Below are 25,721 nucleotides of genomic sequence, written 5' to 3' on the forward strand. Positions count from 1 at the left end.
AACACGATTTGGCCCGGTTATACGAGAGCTATGAAAAACGCTTGGTTGAAAAGACGGCTTTTGCTCACTGGGTTGTTAGTACTCTTTTGTACCCCGGCTGTGCAGTTGGTTATTGAAGGGCATTTTGACAAACAGCAGTTTTCCCTGCTAATGATATAACCCACGTTTTTATTACATTATTATTTAGGTGCAGAGTGCCATGTTTGTCACTCGGGGGGGGGGGGGGGGGGGGGGGTGCAGTTAGGTTGCATTCTTAATCTGGTTCGGTTTGCTTTCACACAGCGATTTGTCAAGTGCACCAAACTTTCTGAACAATGCACTTAAATTCAGCCAGGTCCCTGAGTTTCATGGCATGTTAAAAACAGTGTGTTTGTGTGTTCCAGATATCATACCTTATTGATAATCCTAATTGCTCTTTTTTGTAGTGTGCATAATGGTTTTAAATTACTTTTATAAGTGTTACCCCAAATCTCCACACAGTAGTTCAGATATGGTAGTATTTATTAGTGAGCAATATAGAATGTACAGTGATTTATGATCCCCGCAGATGAATGTAACCTTCTGAGTCTGGGCAAATAACACCTCCATGCAGTCCTTCAATGCTGAATCTGGAGCTCTGTATATACACAACTGACAATCACGTTTCTTTGCTTTTCCATGCTAACAAATAAAAACTCAAAAGTATTAATTATAATTCTTCTTCTTCTTATTATTATTATTATTATTATTATTATTATATTGAAACATAGCAGCAAATAACTCAGTAGTGCAATACTGAACAGAGACTAGCAAAGTAAGATTTTCATTGTATGGCAAACTGTCTGTTTAACTGTGCACATGACTATAAACAATCTTGAATCTTGAATCCTCTCATGTTCCCATTCGACTTCATATCAATAGGGTTTAGCTTTGTCAACAACACAGGGAAGTTCTACAAACAGGCCAGAGGATGTGCATACTGTATGAGTAAATTAACTATACATTAATTACAAATGTTATGTATAGTTAGTATACATTAATACATTACATTCAAATTAATATATAGTTATATTAACTATACTTCATAAAATGTATTTTTCTTTTTATTTGCTCACACAATATCTTAACAATATAACACAAAAGTAGCCACTGCAGCCGTTATCACAAGCTCTTCTGTGTTCACATAACTTTCCCAAAACTGACTTGTGATCTAGATTCTAAGTTACCTAAACCAGTTTGTCAATTTTAAAAGCTCAGAGGATGGAACGGCTTTATTTGTTTATATTTTTTTATTGACAAGGAGGTAGGGAAGAATAGATAGGTGGATGGATGGAGGAACAGCTATGCAGTGCCAGCTGGACTCCTTCCCCTGAGAGAGAGAGAGCGAGAGCGAGAGAGCGAGGGCGAGAGCGAGAGAGAGATCATTTGTCAATTGAATATGCTACAACATCTGAATCATATACCTATTACCTGCCACAGACATCACAGAAGGGTTAGTTTTGATTAATTTCTCTAATGGTCTCTACTGTAAACCCATTTGCATTTCCCAGAGAATGTTGGCCAACTTTACCTTCATAGGAAACTGCCTGCTTAAAATGGACCTCTCAACCTTGTTCGTTTGAATAAGGATGTATTGCAGAAAGGGCAATGAAAGTGCTGGCAGCATGTGGTGCATCAAGATTCACCATTTTTAATGGTGATATGCATCTAGAAAAAGAAAGGGCCTAATTGGTCAAATTGAACATTCTTATATGATTCCACATACATAACTTTGACCACAAGACAACCTGACATACCCACATATAGCTCATAGTCTTATGCATATTGCACATAGGTCATGTATAATACTGTAAAATAGCTTAGACATAGCCTACTTGCATAGAATAGTCATGTATAATAATGTATAATATTGCTGGCTGTACAATACTGCTGTACAATACTGCTGTATGCCTATAATACTGCTGTTAATATCCAGTATACACATACATGTAATATTCACCATTCCTTATTTACTTCATCATATCTTATCATACATTTACTTATCATATCCACATACTGTATAGCAAGAGTATACCGTTACCATATATTTAGGCAGTAAGTAAGTAAGGCAATTGAAATATAACAGAACGTTAAACTAATGTTGGACTAACGATTAGTTTTGCAGGTTAATACTTAGGCTACGGTCGTTGAAGTCAGTGCCATTAGACACAATAATTATTATATCTCAATCCCTTGCGCCATCATAGTTAATTTGGTTGTCAAATTCTCCTATATTTATATTCCTTTTTAGTTATTAAAGTGTTAGTTATGCACTAACGTTACTTACTTTCGATTGTTTTCGCACGTTCCTCACAGTCTCGTGCACAGAGACCAAGCTGCAATACTCCAACCACAGCGCGGACCTCACAGCGCGGCCCCCAAAGCGCGGCCCTGGGAGCCTTGCTCTCCGGCTGTGCAGCTGGATGCTTCTCAACGATGTGGCTTGTGTCTGTGAAAACTATTTGTTGATTATGTACATTGAATGAATGCTGTATGACCAGGCATTGTAATTTCATAGCCCTGATTCAATGTTTTTAATAATAAATGGGTGTGGAGTAAATTCCAAAAGCGACAACGTCTGATTATCTACTTGCTAAGCTATCCTGGTGCGGTTATTTCATGCTGACAAGTTGACGTCACACAGCCAGACATGTAACAAAGTGTGTGTGTGTGTGTGGCGTGTGTCTGAGTGTGTCTGTGTCTGTGTCTGTGTGTGTGTGTGTGTGTGTGTGTGTGTGAAGCATCTGGTGTGTCTATGTGGGTAGCTTCCGGTGTGAGAGTCTCTTTGCGTGTGCGTGTGTGTGTGTGTGAAGCATCCAGTGTTTGAGTCTCTGTGTGTTTTCATCCACACAAGTTTACAAGCTCACACACATGTTTGGTGACTAAAACTCTACTTTTTTAATCCTGTTAAATCAGATAGAAATATTACACTTCATACAGATGCTGTGGGTCTGTGTGTAACAACGTGGATCTGAACCTGGTCCCCCACATGGGAAACCGCACATCAACCAGATGTTATTAACCAGACATATTAGTCTTACTAGGCTTCAGACTAAGGGAAATATTAGGCTTACTAGGCTTCAGACTAAGGGAGATATTAGTCTTACTAGGCTTCAGACTAAGGGAGATATTAGTCTTACTAGGCTTCAGACTAAGGGAAATATTAGGCTTACTAGGCTTCAGACTAAGGGAGATATTAGTCTTACTAGGCTTCAGACTAAGGGAGATATTAGTCTTACTAGGCTTCAGACTAAGGGAGATATCAGGATTAGGCTTCAGACTAAGGGAGATATTAGTCTTACTAGGCTTCAGACTAAGGGAGATATTAGTCTTACTAGGCTTCAGACTAAGGGAGATATTAGGCTTACTAGGCTTCAGACTAAGGGAGATATCAGGATTAGGCTTCAGACTAAGGGATATATCAGGCTTACTAGGCTTCAGACTAAGGGAGATATTAGTCTTACTAGGCTTCAGACTAAGGGAGATATCAGGATTACTAGGCTTCAGACTAAGGGAGATATCAGGCTTACTAGGCTTCAGACTAAGGGATATATTAGTCTTACTAGGCTTCAGACTAAGGGAGATATCAGGATTAGGTTTCAGACTAAGGGAGATATTAGTCTTATTAGGCTTCAGACTAAGGGATATCAGGATTACTAGGCTTCAGACAAAGGGAGATATCAGGCTTACTAGGCTTCAGACTAAGGGAGATATCAGGCTTACTAGGCTTCAGACTAAGGGAGATATTAGTCTTACTAGGCTTCAGACTAAGGGAGATATTAGTCTTACTAGGCTTCAGACTAAGGAAGATATTAGTCTTACTAGGCTTCAGACTAAGGGAGATATCAGGATTAGGCTTCAGACTAAGGGAGATATTAGTCTTACTAGGCTTCAGACTAAGGGAGATATCAGGATTACTAGGCTTCAGACTAAGGGAGATATCAGGCTTACTAGGCTTCAGACTAAGGGAGATATTAGTCTTACTAGGCTTCAGACTAAGGGAGATATCAGGATTACTAGGCTTCAGACTAAGGGAGATATTAGTCTTACTAGGCTTCAGACTAAGGGAGATATTAGTCTTACTAGGCTTCAGACTAAGGGAGATATCAGGATTACTAGGCTTCAGACTAAGGGAGATATTAGTCTTACTAGGCTTCATACTAAGGGAGATATCAGGCTTACTAGGCTTCAGACTAAGATGAACAACGGGAAACTAAGATGAACCCTGGACACTCGCATGCCTTTACCTCAAGACTACAGAGACACACTTTTCTGATAGCCTCACCCAAACCCTAACCTTAACCACACTGTCACTGTAAACTAACCATAACCCTAACCACACTGTTACCTTAAACTAACCTTAACCACACTGTTACCTTAAACTAACCTTAACCCTAACCACACTGTTACCTTAACCACACTGTTACCTTAAACTAACTATAACTTAACCCTAATCCTAACTGATAAAAGAACCAACGCGTATTTGTGTCAGCAGTAGAACAACTTTAGATCTGATCGTGGTATCTGATTCAGAGAAGATTAGCCAGTCAGGAGTGTTAGCCTATGGCCTCAGTGAGCATATGGTCATATTGTACCCGCAAACGCACTAAAGCTCCCCACGCTCAAAGGGATTATGTAAAAACAAGGACAATGAAACACTATTCAAAAGACCACTTTATTGAATCACTGAGTGAGATAAATTGGATGGACATACTGAGCAGTAAAGACGAAGATGAGGCATGGAATCTCTTTAAAGAGACATTTCTATCAGTGCTGGATTTACTGGCTCCAATTAAACACATTGGGGTAAAGCAGAACACTGCCAAACTAAATTACTCAGGAGATATTGGAGTCCATCAGGAGTAGAGACGGAGCCCTTATCAGGTTCAAAAGAACAAATCAGCAACAAGACTATTACGATTATGTCAGAGTAAGATAATAATTGGGAGCATTTGTGCTAGTGCAAATAATTGTTTTGGTGCAACCTCCTCCCCCCCCTCCCCGAACGTCCCTTTCTCTGTACATTCGCTAGTTTATACACTCAGTATGTGCCTTGTGAGTTGACAGTGACCATTCTAACCAATCAAACGTGAGCTTGACGTTCTTACCTTTAATGCTGATTTTAGATTGGTTAAGATTAGCCTTCAATCACTCCCTTTCGTGGTCTGTCCGCCATGTGGCGGGTAACAAAATAGTAATGTAAAATAATTAAAACTGCAGTGTGTTTTGGACTTACGACAGGCCTAATTTGTGGCTTGTTTACCGACGTCACATCCGCTACTCTTCTGTCCTGACTGCCCGTGGCGCCTGCTTGCACTGTAGGGAGCTAGCGTTAGCTGCTATGACGTTAAATGGGTTACAAATATGTGGAACTATGGAAGGAGTAAGCCGACTGCTAAAAAGAAAACCCACCGCGGCAGCGAGAGCGAGACCACCTAACAAAAGAAGGTTTCGAGAGGAGTGGTAGTTTGGAGATAGCGGTGTTTCAAGAGACTGGCTACAGTATGACGCTGGGCTGTAGTGATGAGTTGTTCTGTGTGCCGCAAGTATGTCAAAAGGAAAAACAGAAACAACACGTTTGTCATCGGTAGTAAATCAATAAAGCTGGAATCCATTCGTGACCATGAACAGAGCCATTGTCACATTGGCTGCATCTCTGTATCCCAGATTAAATCGGCGCCTCTCCTCAAGACCCTCTGTGGCTAGGCTAACAGCCATGTCAGAGCTACACTTTCTAACAACCTGCCCACTGTACCAAGATATTAGATACTTCCCATGAATTGCAAACACCCAAAGAGAGTTTGAAAACATGACAAATAACGGAAAACTCCCATACCTACTGGGTGGAGTACAGCAATGTGCAACTGTACAGAAAAGGACATCCAATGGAATACAACCACCATAAAGGCCGTCAATCATGCAAGTATTCCTGCACTACCTGTACTGTACTGATCTCTGTACATATACCTGACAAACAAGCACATACCTTTAAATACACTTGAAAGACTGCTGCTGTTTCTGAACGTTATATTAAGTTATCGGTACTTACTTACATGTACACATAGACGGGATGGGTCAAGTGCAGAGACTCAATCGCATCGGCGACTGAGAAAAAGACAATGCATGTGTGTGTGTGTGTATCCCAGTGTGTGTGTGCCGCTCCCATTGCATGTCCAGTTCGTTGCATGCCGAATAAAGACCCCTAAAGAGGTCCTGCATTATTATTATTATTATTATTATTATTATTATTATTATTATTATTATTATTATTATTATTATTATTATTATTATTATTATTATTATTATTATTATTATTATTATTATTATTATTATTATTATTATTATTATTATATATCGTTATATGTGTCATATGTACAGTATATGTGTGTTATCTTTTGAGTTAGTCTTTACATTTGATATATATATGTGACACAAAAATGTGTTTTTTCTTGGGCCGGTAAGAAATATACTTGGCGGGTAGATTTTCCCCATCTACCACTGGCCGGTGAGTCAAAAAGTTAATTCCAGGCCCTGATTACATATAATTTTATATTGTTGGTGCTCCTTACATTTTGGTGGGTGGTCCTAAATCTTTGCTGGTGCTCCTAAATTTTTGCTGGTGCTCCAAACCTTTTGAAGTTGGGAGCACCAGTGCTACCAAGTAAAAAAGTTAATTTCGAGCCCTGTATGATACTTTTTCCTAATAAAATCGAATAAAATAAAAAATTCAAAAACATAACCACACTATTACCTTAAATTAACCATAACCTTTACACTAATTTTCTATCTTAAGCATAACCGTTAAAGGTTCAAATGAATCTTCATCATAGTATTGCTGTGTTTGCATCAGCGTGGGTGTCTAGTGGTGAGAGAACTCGCCCGTGATCATAATCATTGTTTGTTCGACTCCTGGTCGAGTTGTTTGTTATGGACTTTCGCCGATACTTATTTTATTACTTGTGGTTATAACATAATGTACATGTACCTTTTTTCCTGTGGTAAATTAGTACTTTATTTACGTTTTCTGATGAGAACGTGTTGCTATTTTCGCGGTGAGCAATCAGTCATCTCAAACAAGCCTATTATCAAGCACTAGCGCAGCAACATGCCACCAAAATGATCATGTGTGTAGCTGCTCTTTATACGGTCCACCATTGTTCTGTCAAAACAATAAAAAATGTTGATGAGTAAAATGATCAAACATGTCAAATCCTTACATTTCTTCAGCAGCTGTGGGTTGATCCAGTGCTCCTCATCATGGTCCAAACTGTGGAGAGAGAAGAACAGATGTTGAACCAGGGACCTTCAGCGTGGCTATGAAAGTAACTAGATTAATAATATTGCTCAAAGTAATAATTCCCCATGCATAACAGTATGTGCACTGCACTAACTTGAGTTTCTCCAGTGTACAATTCGGGTCGTTCAGTCTATCGGAGAGCAGCTTTGTTCCCAAGTCTCCTGGGTGATTGAAGCTCAGGTCCAGCTCTCTCAGGTGGGAGGGGTTGGAGCCCAGAGCTGAGGCCAGAGAAGCACAGCCTTCCTCTGTGACTTTACAGCCTGCTAGCCTGCAGAATGATTTAAAAGAGAAGCACAGCCTTCCTCTGTGACTACAGCCTGCAGAATGATTTAAAAGAGAAGCACAGCCTTCCTCTGTGACTCTACAGCCTAATTCTCATCTATCAATCGTATGAATCTTGCATTGATACCAAACATGTCATATTAGCTTACCGGGAAATGTGCTAAATGTCTCCAAAACCAAACTTTATTTACCGCCTCACCCCCCTCTTTGTTTTTGTTTAACCTTTATTTACCCAGGGTAGGTTCGCTGAGCACAGATGCTCTTTTTCAGCTACGCCCTGTTTCACATTCACACAGTTCCATTCACACCTGGGAGCTGCCCAGTACAACCACAGTCCGACACTATTGGCCTGAGCAACTCCACTGGAGCAGTTGAGGGTTAAGTGCCTTGCTCAAGGGCACTTCAGCGGCAGGTTTTTCCTGCCGGTCCCGGGGATCGAACCGGCGACCTTCCGGTCACAAACCCGCTTCTCTAACCATTAGGCAACGCTGCCCCCTCTCTAGTCACCCCCCCGTCTCTAGAGTCACCCCTCACTTCTCTAGAGTCACCCCCCTCTCTAGAGTCACCCCCCTCTCTAGTCACCCCCCGTCTCTAGAGTCACCCCCCACTTCTCTAGAGGCACCCCCCTCTCTAGTCACTCCCCACTTCTCTAGAGTCACACCCCTCTCTAGTCACCCCCACTTCTCTAGTCACCCCCCACTTCTCTAGTCACCCCCCTCTCTAGTCACCCCCCTCTCTAGTCACCCCCCTCTCTAGTCACCCCCACTTCTCTAGTCACCCCCCCTCTCTAGTGACCCCCCCACTTCTCTAGTCACCCCCTTATTCTCTAGTCACCCCCCCTCTCTAGTCACCCCCCTCTAGTCACCCCCCCTCTCTAGTCACCCCCTTCTTCTCTAGTCACCCCCCCTCTCTAGTCACCCCCCTCTAGTCACTCCCCTCTCTAGTCACCCCCTTCTTCTCTAGTCACCCCCCGTCTCTAGTCACCCCCCTCTCTAGTCACCCCCCCCACTTCTCTAGTCACCCCCCGTCTCTAGAGTCACCCCCCCCCACTTCTCTAGTCACCCCCCGTATCGAGTCACCCCCCATCATCACCATGACAACCAGCCAATATAAGACAACCCCACTTCTTCTGGTGTAGTTTGCAGAAATAAAACACTGTCTTATATTTAAGGGGGAAGTTATGATTTAAGGGGGAAACTTAACTTAAAATATCCAGCTGCCCGCACCGTTCTTAAAAGCATGTGCATGTCAGTTTGTGGGGTAGCCTTTTGCGAACCAGAGCAATAACGTAGCACAGTTCTGGGATCGAATCCAGCTGTCAGCGGTACCTCCAGCTTGGTCAGTCGTCCCTACTAACACAATATTGGCAGTGTTCAGTGTTGGCGGGTGGGAAGCCGGTGGGGGAGTCCTGGTCGTTGCAAACAGCGATTCCTACTGGTCGGTCAGGGCACCTGTTCAGCAGGGAGCGGATCTGGGGGAAATAGCGTGAACCTCTGCGCGCGTTACGTTCTCCCAGTGAAACTCCTCGCTGTCAGGTGAAAAGAAGCAGCTGGTGACTCCACATGTAGTGACTTGTGTGTGCTTGCTTTCCCTTGCAAATCTTCTCAAAGCGGGGTAGTTGTTTTGAGACTCTCAGTTCAAATCAAATCAAATCAGATTTATTTATAAGGCCCGACAACACACGTTAATGTCCCCATGGGCCGTACAGGTCTTCTTTAAACAAGTCAAGAAGAAAACACAACAATAAGTCAAGAACAGAACAAGAGCACCATAAGGTCCAAAGATTTTAAGATAAATGCAAATAAATGAAAGAATGCAAGCACTCCCAGACATACCCCACGCGAAGGTAAGGAAAAACTCACTAAAACCTAACAATAGGGAAAAAAGCTCCACAGGCAGTTCATTCTCAATGTTCAACTTCGATCTGTATTTTGATTTGATGGAGGCCACTGCAGAAAAGCCGACCTCACAGGTAGGATGTTGCAAAAGGCAGCCGTATGCCCACAGCTCTCTGTCCAATGAGTTCAGATTGTGTAGCTGAAGTACTTGTGGGCTCCGCTGCTTATCTTTTAGCTGTTACCAGAAACGTCTCCATTTTTGTTCGATTCCTCACAAATTCCTCTCATGCAGACTAGCATAACGTTACGTCTCACTCTCTCTTCGATTCCCATTCATTCACTCATTCAATTGGACAATAGCTAGCTAGCCTGCCCTGAAACACAAACTTACAATAACACCTTTTGTGGCAAAACATATTTAGGCTTCTGAATGTGCTCCGTATAAACAATAACCCATGACAGTCAGTACATTTTTGTTGACATTGGCGTTTATCAGTTTTGGTGCTAAATTAATATTATTCTTCATTTATTTTTCACGCCCCACCTGCAGTACCTCTGCTCCACACTAAGGGAACCACTGGTCTACACTAAAATTGGGGGATGGGAGAAAAATAGAAACTGTAACGTTGCACAGTTCAAAAATAGATACAAAAAAGCACTGATAGACACAATACAGAACTGAGGAACTATAGATAGTTGCTCTCAAGGAATGTTTTGATTTCTTCAAAACTAAAAATGGTGGTCTTGTTTTTTAACCTTAATATTTTTCTTTTCTCTCTTAGTAAAGACAGTTGTATTTTAAATGTTATGATATTGTAAGAAAGGGGCAGAACTGGAACTGTGCTTCCTTCAGACTCTTCTCCAACTCTTCCTTGTTTGTTTTTCTACGGATGAAGACGGACTCATTTGTTTACGTTTGCATTTTGTCTTTACTGCGATTTGTATGTAATAAAGATAAATAAAGATCAATCAATTAATTATACAATGCAATAAATAAGTAAAGATTGTACCGTGAGCGTGATCGTATGTTAATACCTCAGTATCTCCAGTCTACAGTCTGGACTCCCCAGTCCAGCAGAGAGATGCTTCACTCCTGAATCCTGCAAGTCGTTGTAACTCAGATCAAACTCTCTCAGGCGGGACTTCGAACAGAGAACTGAGGTGAACGCCTTGCAGACTTCACTTGTTAGGTGGGAACCGCTCATCCTAAAAGTAACAGAAATTACATTGTTAACTGCAGAGTAATATTTCGATGGCCGAAGAGTTCTTTGTTGTTCTTCTTTGTTCTTCGGCCATCGATTTGGAGAAGACTGAAGAGGACCCCCTTCCCCCCACAAAACAGAAACCCACCACTAAAGACACTTACCTGAATTTCTCCAGTTTACAGGTTGGATCCATCAGCGCAGTAGAAAGAGCAATCGAAGGGCTCTCATCATCGTCATGGGGCAGGAAACTGCATCTCAAGTCCAGCTCTCTCAGGAGAGAGGGTGTTGATTGGATGACACCTGTCAGCAACTTGCATTCCTTGTGGCCTAGAGGAAACCCAGACAATCTGTGGAAAAAGGTGACGCGGCATCATTCACCAAGAACTGGGCGCAATGTGAATGAAACGAAGCCTGACGGCGATTACGACGTGTAGTCATGAGTGTCAAGAGAAACGGTTTGTTTAAGATCTACGTCTGACCTGAGCGTCTCCAGTTTACAGCCGGGAGCTGAAAGAGCAGCGAGGACAGACCAAAGACCTTTTGTGGCTGAGACATGTGGATAACCAACCAGGTGCAGCTCTCTCAGGGAGGAGTCTGCTGCCTGAACAATGGACTTCAGAATGTCCATGTCTTCGTATGCGTATAGTCTGTAGTAGCAGAAGAAAAAATACATTAAAGCCCCAATCTGTGATTTTCACCATATAATGTTGGGTATATTCTCCTTCATTCTTGTAGAGTTCGATGTGTAGATATGCTACTTTCAACTTTCTTAACCTTGTAAATATGGGTACTGTATATAGATTTGATTCACTCATGTGTTTACAAACATAACCAACGTTAACAAAACATTTTACAGCCATATTGTTGTGAAGGGCCAGATTAAACCGAATATATATATTTATTTATATATATATATTTAATTGTATTTGTATATTCTCTAATATTCCCTGATATCCCTTGTATATTCCTTGTACAATATGCATTGAATATCCATTCTAGCCTACTGAACATCCCATAATAGTCTCCATTCTACTATTGGTCGAGACCTTGGTGCCAGGCTGCCATACCCACCAGACCCAGTTCAAACGTACCGCTCAACATGTACGAACAAGTCCTAGTTCCGCGTAGGAATCTGGCTACCGCACCACTAACGGTACTATTTGTTCATAGTGCGTATATATACTGCGCTACTAAAGTAGGACTTCCTTTTTTAGTCCAGTTTCTTACCCTCCAATAGAGTGACAGACGTAAAGCCTCCCCGCGACGCCACGTGTGGGAGTAAGGCCAAGTTCGGCCTACCATCGGTATTGAGACATCGTGTATATTAATATTTGAATAGTCATATTTGGCACTATATCGTCGAGTTGGACGTAGTCTATTAAGCTAATAATAGTCTATTCATATGTAGTGCTTCGTGCGGTGAGAATACTATCGTAGTCAGTACCCCATCGTTTCGGGCAGAGAACTGGCTGCTTATCCAGGGTGGCCGACCCCATGTGAGGCTGCACCCGAGGAGCCCCAGAGCCGACGAGCGAGTGGACCTGCATACCGGATTATTCTACCGACGACAGCCCGCCTTCCCAGGCACGGATTATGCTTTGTATACAGTGATTATTCTATGGATAAAGACCAACACTGCCGTGTGTTGGAAACCCCCCCCCCGGAGAGGACGACAGGTGAGGAGACGCTCTACACGACGAGGTCGCTTCACGTCTCTCCATCGTGGACCGGAGGAAGCCGACCCACAGAGAGTCCAACTGCTTTCATCTGTGGATCGAGGATCGCTGAGGCACCGAGCCGCACAACCGTGGGTTCTCCCAGGATACCCTCGGCCAGACGGATACAGCCAGACTCTACCCCCCCCCCCCTTCTCCAGTTGTCTTACAAGCGACCGGAATTCCCCCCTAGTGTATCCAGTTCTATAATCATTAAAGTATCATTGCTATTATTCCTTAAATATTCCAGGTTGTATATTTACCGCCTGCGCCACCAGAGATTGGACGTTCTCTATTGATATACCAACGAATACTCATTTGCCATAAAAGTGCATCCTATTTCAAATCATAAATGTAATTAAGTGATTGCTCTACATACCTTTTGCTATGTATTAATTATTATTAAACGCAGACTTTCGACTTGGTACATTTGTGTTGGATCGTTTCATCTACGTGGGAGTGTTTACCATAATTATTTATGCCTAGTACTGGGTGGCCAGAGTCTAAAGTACAAGAGGTAGTGGTAGTAAGTATCATATCTAACAATACAGTCAGGGAATTGTACCCCTCAGTTACACATATAATACAATGAATACAATTAAAAACTCATATTTACCTGTTGGCTAGCGTTATCAAGAGCTCAGTCAATCAGCTAGAGAATGAAAAAATGTCTCGATTCCTATTTCTTGTTTGTTTGTGTGCTGTGGGTGTGTTTACGTTTGGATCACTGATTGGGCCTTTAAAAAGGTGCACTCAATTACGAACCAATTACATAATTTATGGTTGAGTCTACATGGTCTTCATTCCAAACTATCACAAATAGTACTGAATGCACCTTTGCAGACGCACAAGACCTCTTTTGGAACTCTGGCAGTCTTGGTGATGCCATAATGGTGATGAATAAGAGCTTAAATGAGACCATTTCAGTACCATTTCATAGAGTGAAAAAGGGGATGTTGTTTTAAGTGTAAATCAACTCAGGCATTACTGGACTCGTGACTTCTAGTTTGTGTAATAGACTATTTTACTGAGAGTAAACATTGAGGTGGAAGTTCACAGGCTGTTACAAATCTCTTATTGAGATGTTATGAATGTTTTCTTTTTATGTATGCATTTTAAATAAGTGTTACTTCTCGTTGATACTTACGTGGCCTTCCTGCAGTTCTTCACAGCTGGCAGAAGCCCCTGATGCTTCTCCTGCTCAGTCAAGTCACATATTGCAACTAGGTTGATCTCAGCCAACACCTCCTCTGACATCAGCAACATGGAGGACAGCACTGCACAGTCAATGGGTGACAGATCTGCGCCAGACTTCAGGAATGTTTGGATTTCATTGTGAACTCTTTGTGCCTTCATCTCATACATGCAGAGGAACAGGTTCATCTGCCTCTCGGGCGAGATGTCCCCTACGTGTGGCTCTCTGATGTATCTTCTCATCTCCTCAGCAGTCTTGGAGCCGTTCTCGGTCTGTGGCAGAAAGCCTTGTAGGAGGGTCTGATTGGACTCCAGAGAGATCCCGAGAAAGAAGCAGAGCAACATGTCCAGCTGTCCGTTCTTCCTCCTCAAGGCTTCATCCACAACCCTCTTCATCAGTTCATGGCAGGTCAGATCTGCAGACACATTCCCCAGGACAGACTTCAGAGCACCGATGTTCTTGGTCACACAGCAGTAGAACACGTGAACAGCAGCAAGGAACTCTTGAAAGCTCAGGTGCACAAAGCTGAAGACCTTCTCCTCATAGAGGCCGCACTCCTGCTTCAGGATCTCTGAGCACAGTCCACAAAACACTGACGCGTTGTCAACATCAATTCCACATTGGCTCAGGTCCTCTTTGTAGAACATGATGTTCCCTTTCTCCAGCTGTTCAAATGCCAACTGGGCCAGTTTGCGGAATATGGCAAAGGTCCTGGATTCCTTTAGATCCATCTCCTCTGTCCTGTTCTCCTCGTATCTCATTACTCCCTGTTGTGTTTGAATCAGCAGATAATGACTGTACAACTCAGTGATCGTTGTGATGGTTTCTCTCTTCTGGTCACCCTGCCCTTTCTGGAACACCTCAGCAATGATCCGACAGAACATCGGTATGTGGCTCATGAAGGAGAAGCTCATCATTCCTTTGATGCGAGAGAGGATTTCTTTGGCCCGATCTTCATCATTGAATCTCTTTCTGAAGTACTCTTCTGTCTGTTGGTGAGTGAAGCCATGGATTTCTGTCATCTGGTCGATGTCTTCGGGACGAATCCGATTGGCTGCTGCAGGTCGGGAGGTTATCCAGAGCAGAGCATTGGGAAACATGTTCCCCTTGATGAGGTTCGTCAGCAGCACGCCCACGGTCGATGTTTCAGCTAGATCGTGAACAGACTTGTTCCCAACAAAATCCAGTGGAAATCTACATTCATCCAAACCATCGAGGATGAAGAGCACTTGCTTGTCAACAAGTCTCTGTGGGTCTTCTAGCTCCCTCAGCTCAGGGGCGAAGTGACAGAGAAGTTCAAACATAGAGCACACGGTCTCGTTCAGCATGTTCAGCTCCCGAAAAGTTAACTCAAAGATGAAATCAATATGCTGGTTGGATTTCCCCTCTGCCCACTGATGGGAGAACCACTGGACGACGACCGTCTTCCCGATTCCGGCGATGCCCTTCGTCATTACCCTTTTGACCAACCGACCGTTGAGAAGTTGTTGGTTGAAGAGGTCAAGGCAGTCGAGTCTTGTCCTGTTGTTTGACAATGGGGTTGTCCCTTTGATACTGAACTTGTGCAGATTCTCGTGTATAACCAAAGCCCCTTTGTTCATGTCTGGTATAATGTCGAGTTGCGTGTAGACCCTTTCCAAGCGGGACGAACCGGTTGCTGTGTCCTCATAGATACACGCGTACTTGTTCTTCAGACGGACTTTAGTTTTCTCTTGAGCTCTCTCCATGTCGTCAGGCGCTGGAGGAAAAGATGCAACACAGTTTTCAGCACACAGTTTCTAGCCAAGTCATTTAGTTTACTTGTACTTTTAAAACCACTTCATTCTCATGGTTTTCATCTGTTCCCCTCGACCCCTTCTGCTGTTCTCACCTCTCTTCTCTGTAGTGGAGCCGCTCAGATTCAGCCTGTCAGAATGGAAAGGACCACAAAACAGAGTGATGAGTACAGAAGTACACACTAGAGCAGGGGTCGGCAACCCTAGGCACGCGGCAGCATTTTCATATCTATTTATTTTTACAAACTTCGCTTTTCATATTTTGCACTGGACTGTTGTCGCATTTATCTTGTTGAAATCCTCCCACAGGTTATTTTTTGTAAGTCGACTTTTTTGCACACCCCTGTGACAGCTAGCATGTCAAATTACCTATTGAACAGCCATTGGCTGTTGCACGGCTTTTTTATTTTATTTAGTTTGATTGAAGGTAGACTACGGCCTCCTGCTCGCATTTCCCATGATAATCAATTCTGTATAGTTGTAGATGTCATGATGGCAACCACGCTAGCTGAGAAAGCTAAAGTAAAGAAGGTCAGCTGTCTACGGATGACGGAACGTTGCAATGGCTTTGCTGACTGTCTTCGGGTCAACGTACCTCTGTGAGCAGATCTTCTCGCACATGAAGTACATGCTCTGATTATGAGAGAAAATGTGTCTTTAAAATGCTGTTACGATGCATGTAGCCTATATGGATGGAATATTGTTGTTATGGCACACTAGTTAACAAGAACATTTCAAACTGGCACTTCATGTCAGAAAGATTGCCGACCCCTGCACTAGAGGATGACATTTTTTTCACTCACTTTTAATCACGTGATTGGGCAGGACCGGGAGTAAAAGTCAACGGGAGCAGGAACCATGATGCAGTTATATTTTATTTCAAATCAAATCGATATTTGAACATTTCTCCCCAGCATTGAGTTAAACATTGCATTGATCACCCTTGTAGTTTTCATTCAGTCACCCAACACTGCATCACAAGCTAAGCGAACTATACCGGAAGTCTAGTACTGCATCCGGCATGCAACGTGCTGCATGTGTGTGACCTCAAGCCTGTTAGGTTGAGCAGTCAAGAGAAATGGAGGCGCGTATTGCAAACACTTCCATGGCTGGCCAAGAGCGGTTAAAGTCCGAATTGTCACGTAAAGGTAAAAACAAGGACCCGTCTGTCAAACTTAAAGAGATTTCCGGGAAATCGGCACTTTGTGAAAAGTTTGCGAGAGTCGAGTGTGACGGTGTCGACACGGAATATGCTGCTTGTGATACGTACGAGGTCTTAGTGAAATACGCGAGTGAGTCAGGTACGAGTGGCCTCAAAAGGCACAAAAGCCGACAATCAACCAAAGATGACTGCGTTTGCCAAACGACTTCTGGAAGGACAGGTCAGATGGGCTGGTGCCAGTTGCTAAGAAATTAATGGCAATCCCAGCTAAAAGCACTCCATCTGAACGGTGCTTTAGTGTTTAGTGAGACTCATTGAAGAGAGGCGCACCGCCCTTAACCCAGAAAATGTTGATGCTTTGTTATTTCTGCATAGCAACATATAGACTTCCTGGACTCATGTTTTCCAACACACACTCAAATGTTACATTGTTCTTGTGCGACTTTGAGTTCAACACACTCAAATGTTACATTGTTCTTGTGTGACTTTGAGTTCAACACACACTCAAATGTTACATTGTTCTTGTGCGACTTTGAGTTCAACACACTCAAATGTTACATTGTTCTTGTGCGACTTTGAGTTCTCCAACACACACACACACACACACTCAAATGTTACATTGTTCTTGTGTGACTTTGAGTTCTCCAACACACACACAAACTCAAATGTTACATTGATCTTACTTTGTGAATGTGACTTTGCACTAAATATCTGGACAGTGTTCATGTTCAAATGTGCTGCTGATGAGAGTGAAAGTATTATTATTCAATAAATACAGTGCAATGTTAGATGTAAATGTCTGGTGGTTTTATGTTTAACTAAGGCAGACATGATGTGACCCAAGTTCTGCATATTTTATACTGAGGAAGAAAAACGGAGCAGGATTGGGTGGGAGTAAACAGGGATGGGAGTCTATAAAAGTTTGCCTCAGGATTGGGGTCAGTCTTCTGTGGGAGTGAGTGGGATTTTTTTTAAACTCACTTGGGATTGGGATGGGATGGGATTATTTCTGTGGCAGGGAGCAGGAGTCAAAATCCACTCCTGTGTCAGCCTCTAGTACACACACACCAATGTTCCTGTGAGAAACCAACAAATTCCCTTTGTTTGATCTACAGGGAGGTGTTGTGATACACCCTTGAGAATCTGATCACCATGACAACCAGTTAACTTCACCACAACAACCAGTTAACTTCACCATAACAACCAGTTAACTTCACCATGACAACCAGTTAACTTCACCACGACAACCAGTTAACTTCACCACGACAACCAGTTAACTTCACCACAAAAACCAGTTAACTTCACCACAACAACCAGTTAACTTCACCACAACAACCAGTTAACTTCACCACAACAACCAGTTAACTTCACCATAACAACCAGTTAACTTCACCATAACAACCAGTTAACTTCACCAAGACAACCAGTTAACTTCACCACGACAACCAGTTAACTTCACCACAACAACCAGTTAACTTCACCACATCAACCAGTTAACTTCACCACAACAACCAGTTAACTTCACCACAACAACCAGTTAACGTCACCATAACAACCAGTTAACGTCACCATAACAACCAGTTAACGTCACCATGACAACCAGTTAACTTCACCACAACAACCAGTTAACTTCACCACAACAACCAGTTAACTTCACCATAACAACCAGTTAACTTCACCATGACAACCAGTTAACTTCACCATGACAACCAGTTAACTTCACCACATCAACCAGTTAACTTCACCACAACAACCAGTTAACTTCACCACAACAACCAGTTAACGTCACCATAACAACCAGTTAACGTCACCATAACAACCAGTTAACGTCACCATGACAACCAGTTAACTTCACCACAACAACCAGTTAACTTCACCACAACAACCAGTTAACTTCACCATAACAACCAGTTAACTTCACCATGACAACCAGTTAACTTCACCATGACAACCAGTTAACTTCACCATGACAACCAGTTAACTTCACCATGACAACCAGTTAACTTCACCTTCAGCTTTCGGGGCGCGGACAGCGTGCGTCGCCAGGCCGGCGCAGCTGCAGCGGGCCCAGAGGAAGAGACTGATCGTGGACACAGGTGCGTCGTCCCACGTCATCAACGACAGGAGTCGGTTCAAGAACTTTGACAACACTTTCCACCCGGAGAGACACAGCATGGAGCTGGCAGACGGGAAGCGCACCTACGGGTTGGCGCAAGAGAGGAGACGCACAGGTATGCCTCACAGACAGTGGGGGCGCCAGCGTACAGTGACATTAAAGAACGCTCTCTACGTACCATCGTTCCCACAAGGACTATTCTCTGTAATAGCTGCTACTGCAAGCGGTGCCAAAGTATTCTTCGATAAAGGTAAAACTGTTCTTGTAGAGCCTGACGGTACACGGTTTAACATAAAGATGTACCAGAGAATGTATTATCTGCAAACAGAGTGTAATGACAACGACAAGTGTAATGATAATAATGATATGTGTAGCGTGACGGTCAGTCACGATATTCAGACATGGCATGAGATTATGGGTCATTGTAATTACGAGGATTTACTGAAACTGCAAGCAGTGACAGAAGGCATGCACATTGAAGGTGAAAAGCGTAGACCTGACAAAGAATGTGTAGTGTGCAAAACGGGGAAGTTTACTCAATCGAGAAACAGAAATCCCACAGAAAAAGTAAAGGTACCACTTGACACGGACCTAGCCGGTCCAGTAAGCAACGAGTCCATAGGAGGCTTTAGATATGTACAGTCTTTTACAGATGTGTGCACAGGAGCAGTGTTTGTTTACTTTCTCAAAGCAAAGAGTGACACACTCCAGGCCACGGAGAAATTCCTGGCAGACGTAGCCCCTTATGGTAACGTAAGATGCTTGAGGTCCGACAACGGAACCGAGTTCACAAACAGAGAGTTCCAATCACTGTTGAGAAGGTACAAGATAAGACACGAGACGTCATGTCCATATCCCCCACACCAGAACAGAGTGGCAGAGAGGAAATGGCGCACCCTTTTCGAAATGGCTAGGTGTAAGCTAGTAGACAGTAACTTACCTAAGAGCCTATGGCATTATGCGGTGCAAGAAGCCGCTTACACCAGAAACCAATTTGGATCAGTGTGTCATGCTTACCTGCAGGACAGGGGAAAGCTCGAGTCCAGATGTGAAAAAGGACTCTTTGTAGGGCACGGCAAGGGAAGCCCCGCTTTCCTAGTTTATCATCCCGGTAAAGGGAGAGTGCAGAAACACATGCTAGTCAAGTTTGTCACAAAGACAACATGTGAGAACGAGACACAGACAGAGGAGCCAGAGCTGGACTCCAGAGTAAGGTGTGAAGAAACAGAGACACATCAACCCAGTGTACTTAACACGGTCGTGCAGACAGACAGTCAGCCACCCCCAGAAGGCGATGACGAGGAGCACCCGAGGGTGACGTCAAGTGCCCCAAGCAGTGGGAGGTATCCCTCAAGGGAACACAAACCCCCAAAGTATCTGACAGACTATGCCTGGAGAGAAAGTGACGAGGATGACAGTACACTTACCACCATTGATTACTGTTACAGGGTAGTCAGTGGGGTACCTCCGACATTTAAAGAGGCCATAGTGTCCCCTGAATCAAGTAAATGGGAGAGAGCAATGGATGAGGAGATGAGGTCCCTAGAGGACAACCACACCTTTACTCTAACCAAGTTACCAGAGGGCAGACAGACAGTGGGAGGGGAATGGGTGTATTCAATCAAGGAGGGTATTGAAGGCCACGACCAGGGGCGGGGCTAGGGGGTGGCTACTTGGGTGATTTAATGTTCTATGTCTTACCTTGACTTTGTCTATTTTACTGCTATCTATTTTATGCTTTATGTCTGCACTTTATGCATTGCTCTTGATCTGCCAATGTTGTGCTCATTTTATGCCTGTCTTTTTGTACTGCTGTGAAGCACTTTGAGCTGCAATTCTTGTATGAAAGGTGCTATACAAACAGTGTATTATTATTATTATTATTATTATTATTATTATTATTATTATTATTATTATTATTATTATTATTATTATTATTATTATTATTATTATTATTATTATAGTTTGCTTCATTAATTAAAGGGTGTGAATTTAAGTGTTCTCTAGTGCCTTTTGTCTGCTTTAAGGTGGTGGTATAAGTTAAAGGTTGTGGTGTCGAAGTAAAAAAAATACCTATCTGGGCTAAGCCCCGGATCTCCTACAATCCTAAATCCACCCCTGGCCACAACAAGTACAAAGTAAGGTTCGTAGCTAATTGCTTAAATGCTGAAGGAGGGTACTCCATGTTTAAATACGGAAGGAGGGTGGCTACACTGCTTAAATGCAGGAGGAGGATATTCCAGGTTTAAATACCTGAGTGGATTCCATGTTTAAATACAGAAATGGATTCCATGTTTAAATACAGAAATGGATCCCATGTTTAAATACAGAGGTGGATAATTTACCATGTTCTAAATGATTTAATTATGTGGAAAAGATCCTGAAATGTTTTGACTGATGTAAGAGATGTATAGAGAAGCTGTGGGTAGCCTCAGTTGTTTGACAACCTGTACTCGCCCTGACCTATGTTTTGTAGTGAGTAAAAAAATAATCACAGCATTTTGCTGACCCCACAGAGAAGCATTGAACTACGTCAAAAACATGTTTTTCGTTATCCCAAAGGTACAGCAGACGAACAGCTGTGTTTCAGAAAGGGCAGTGAGGGTTTAGGGCTTAAAACCCATAGTGACACTGTCAACTTGTGAAGCCGAGTAAATGTTTCTAGCTATGACAATGCAGAAATGTGTTTATCTAGAACAACTGCTCGAAGTGATGGACACTATGTATATATGAAGACTGTTGTTTATGAGGACAACCAGGGAACCATTGTGGTTGCTAGGAACCCAGTGTGCCGACATAGATGTAAACATGTCAATATAAAATATCATTTCATCAGATCTGTCATCAGAGAAGAAATAATGACATTGATTTATTGTCCAACGGACGACATGGTAGCAGACACTATGAGAAAACCCGTTTCCAAATTGAAATTGAAGAGATTTGCAGAGGTCATGTTTGGTGTGTAAATATTGACTGCCATATTCTTTTTGATGTTCTGGATTGTATTATTTTCTTTGTAAATTGTTTTTGGAGACGTTATACAGTGTGCTATACAACCCTAAGTGGGAGTGTTAAAGTTAGAGGTTCTATGTAGGATTGTAAGTAACTGTCTAACTGCATATTTATATCTGTTTCCACTAGAGGGCGCTCTAGGCGGAGCCACTCATGCTACCACCAGGTGGCGAGTATATAAAGAGATGTCTCCTCCCCCTCTACCTCTTTCCCACCTGCCTCTCAGAGAGAGGAGAACTCTAGTACTGCTGCTGTTTAACATGTGAATGAATAAACCACGGCAAAGGCTAAAGATAGAAACCATGCCTCTTGACCACATTATTGTCGCCCCATAGCCAGGTTCTGTCAACAATGTTAATTATTATTATTATTAGAATGCATATTAACAAACACCATGATGACATAAGACCTAAGAAGCTAATCCCTACTCGTTATATTCCTCAATAATCAACCTTTGGATCAACCTCTGCTCTAAACTCTGGAGGCGTTTCCCATAGTCTGCATCATCCAGGATTATATTTGTATAGGTGTAAAAAGTACCCAGAAATTATACTTATGTGAAAGTATGGGTACCATCTTTTTTTTTTTATCCACTTTTTCTCCCCATTTTTTCTATTTTTCTCCCATCCCAATTTTGTATTATCCAATTCTTCCCTCCCCTGTCTTGAACGTTGCTAGACTATGCCTCCCACTGGTCGGCTGTAGTGAGGACAGAAGCCTTGCATCACGTGTCCCCTCCGGTACACGAGGAGGCAGCCTGTTGCATCTTTTCACCGCAGCAGCTCGAACTCTCAGTGGCGAGGAGTAACGCGTGGGAGGCTCACGCTGCCCCCGCTACTTCCTGCTTCCGCTGCACCGGCGTCACCAAACCGACCTGTAGGAGTCGCTGTCCACAACGTCCAATCCCCACCCACCGGCTTTCCCACCCTCTAACACTTGCCAATTGTGGTAGTATGAACGACCGGCCAGCCGGTAGCAACGCCGAGAGCTGGGCTCGAACCCAGCGTCTCCTGCATTAGTGGCGAGCGCCTTGCCCACTGCGCCAATCAGCCGCCCCTTATGGGTACCATCTCAAAATCGTACTCAAGTAAAAGTCAGAGTATCTGGCTAAAAACACACTTGAGTAAAAGTTTAAAAGTTTCTACTTTAGGTGCGGCTGGGTGGCGCAGCTGGCAAGGCGCTCGTCACTAACGCAGGAGATACTGGTATCGAGCCCAGCTCTCTGTGTTGCTTCCGGCTTGGCCGGCCATCATACTAACACAATTGGCAGTGTTAGAGGGTGGGAAAGCCGGTGGGTGGGTCCTGGTCGTTGTAAACAGCGACTCCTACAGTTCGGTCGGGGCGCCTCCTCAGCGAGGAAAGGATCTAAGGGAGGTAGTGTGAACGGTTGATTGGCTACACATGTGTCGGAGGAAGCATGTGATAGCCTCCACTCTCCCAGACCGACTGTAGGGGGTAGAGTGCGCAACGACCAGGAAGGGGATTGGGAATTGGCATAACGACTAACATTGGGATGGGAGAAAAATGGAGAAAAAGGAGGGCGGAAAAGATTTAAAAAATCTACTTTAGTAGTAAAAAGAAAAAACTTTTTTTCTGACTGTCTATTCTTCTGATAGCAGGTGTTTAATCAAATATCCCCGCTTTCTAGTCTTGCACAAGGACCAATAAGCATGGGTATGGGCGGGTTCATTTTCCATTGATGCGGATTTGATTGGCTGTTTTTAAATAAAGTGTGGCCGCAGGATTAATAATGTTAACGTTAGTTCGGCCAGAGAAACAAATATACTAATTAAAATGGTTGGACCTGCGAGATTTGTACTTTGTAGGTGTGCATTTTAAATGTAAGGAGTAAAAAGTAAAGTTTTTTTCTCTGAAATGTAATTGAGTAAAAGTACAAGTATACAAACCTAATAATACTTGAGTAAAATAGGGGAGAACGGGCATGGTTGTCACTTTTTACTCGAGTGTGAATTGCTCATCATCAAAACATCTTTCAATAGTCATTCCTACATTAAATTGAAGCTTAAGATGTTGGCTTGAAGTATGTATCCCTCGCATTTTCCAACATATTGTAACAAAGAGGAAATTACCTATTAAAGACACTGACACATTGTGACAACCAACCCCATCACAGGGATGGTTGTCACACACTATGGGTTGGTTGTCACTATGTGTTTTAATGGGGAAAATCTTAAAAAGAAGGCAAGAAGGAAGAACTAGATTTGATAGTTGAATTGCATTGACAAGTTGACAAATACACAACTTAATGCATCTTAACATGAACATAAACAGGAAAGATATCTTTAGGCCATCATATATAACAAAATAAGAACAAAATAAATAGGCCTAACAATAATAGCCAACACAACTAGGCTACACTCATTCACTATCTGAGTTACAGTGATGGCAAATGTAGGGTCTGGGCACTCCAACTAAGCAGAGCTTGTCCAACACTTCTCCCATAACTCCCCTGAATGGCTGTTGGAGAAGGTTTCCATACAAACCAAACAAAAACAATCATCTTCATCTGATGAAGACTCTTCCTGTCTCTTTCTTTTCTGTTTCTTCTTCTTGCTGGCTGCCTTTTCCAGCTGGGGTGGAGTACACTGGGTGTACTAGGCCTGGCAGGTGCATGGTCTAGGCTGGGATGTACTAGGCTTGGCAGGTGGTCTAGGCTGGGATGTACTAGGCATGGCAGGTGGTCTAGTCTGGGATATAATAGGCTTGGTAGGTGGGCTGGGGTGCATTGGGCTCTGCTCGGCCTGTCCTCAGCTCATCCATCACCTCCAAGTTGGTGAAGAAACGGTCCATGTTGTGCTCATTAAAAGCACTGTCATGTGCTTGTCACATGTGACAACCAACCCCAAAGAAAATGTGACGACTAACCCCAACTGGAATGTCTTGCTAGTATCAAGGCTAACAACCATCTAAAAATGTGTTAGTTAGCCAACAACAATCTAAACTATAGCTTTCCCTTCACACATTTTAAGGGTAACAATTGTTTCATTATAAACCAATTGTGTAAATGCCTAGAAGAAAAATATTGAGGAGCTGAATATTTACAATTCCACATGAAAAACACAAAAAGTCCTCTCACCTAAAGTTCAGCTGTCTTACTCCAAAGAAGACTATGTAGGTGAGCTCTGATCCCAATTCTGGACATTTCCATACCAAAATATGGGAGAAAGCACCTTTTGGTAGCGAAATATAATGAATGTGACAACCTACCCATGTGACAACCATCCCCGTTCTCCCCTACAAATCACAAAAAACAGTACTTAAGTATTGTAACGAAGTACAATTACTCAAGTACTTTACACCCCTGTTATATATATATATACGATTTGATTTAATATATTATACCTGCATATAATCCTTTCAATATGCCAATTTATACACCTGCATATAACCCATATAACTCTGTGTGATAACACGTACAATAATGCTGTATACCGTATTTATACTTACCGTATATTTATTTACATTTGTCTGTATATATATGGCATATACTATACTATAGTATACCTGTATACTGCAACTAACGATTATTTTGTTATTGAATAATCTGTCTTATGTTATCAATTCGTCAATGAATCTAAATTATAGAAAAATCAACAACAATTGATTCTATTTGCAATTGAATATTTCAAAATGTTTTACTAGTATCCTCAGGTCACATGGGTAGTTGACACCACCTACTGAATACCCATAGTGGGAGATGAGCCATGCAGTTTATTTATGTCTATAAATGCTGTGTAGTGTGGAGGCCTACATGAGTAGGGTGAGTAACCTACATGCCATTACTGCTTTTTATCTATTGACTCATTATAGCTACTTTATTTATCAGGTTAATAACCTTCCTGTTTACCAGGTTAGAAACCTACCTGTTTACCAGTTTAAAAACCTACCTGTTTACCAGGTTAAAAACCTACCTGTTTACCAGGTTAAAAACCTACCTGTTTACCAGGTTAATAACCTACCTGTTTACCAGGTTAATAACCTACCTGTTTACCAGGTTATAAACCTACCTGATGTCTGACCTGTTTGCCAGGCCTTTTAGCTTTTAAAATGAGCTTGTTTAGCCTGGATAGTCTGATCTCACACCT

General features: G+C 42.6%; 1 protein-coding gene across 1 annotated transcript in view; it reads right to left on the reverse strand.

The window, feature by feature from the left end:
- Positions 1-25,721, reverse strand: part of LOC311232599 (NACHT, LRR and PYD domains-containing protein 3-like) — a gene marked incomplete at its 3' end in the record, with an annotated part of 87,577 nt that overhangs the window by 22,040 nt on the left and 39,816 nt on the right. The window contains exons 3-9 of the mRNA XM_084319459.1: positions 15,421-15,455; positions 13,503-15,288; positions 11,120-11,287; positions 10,802-10,987; positions 10,471-10,641; positions 7,410-7,583; positions 7,236-7,285 (exon numbers count right to left, since the gene is read on the reverse strand). Coding sequence (XP_084175585.1) covers positions 7,236-7,285; positions 7,410-7,583; positions 10,471-10,641; positions 10,802-10,987; positions 11,120-11,287; positions 13,503-15,288; positions 15,421-15,455 — 2,570 coding nt within the window. The remainder of the gene's footprint in view (positions 1-7,235; positions 7,286-7,409; positions 7,584-10,470; positions 10,642-10,801; positions 10,988-11,119; positions 11,288-13,502; positions 15,289-15,420; positions 15,456-25,721) is intronic.

Source organism: Notolepis coatsorum (genome assembly GCF_963971535.1).
Source record: "Notolepis coatsorum genome assembly, chromosome: 7".
Lineage (NCBI taxonomy): Eukaryota > Metazoa > Chordata > Actinopteri > Aulopiformes > Paralepididae > Notolepis > Notolepis coatsorum.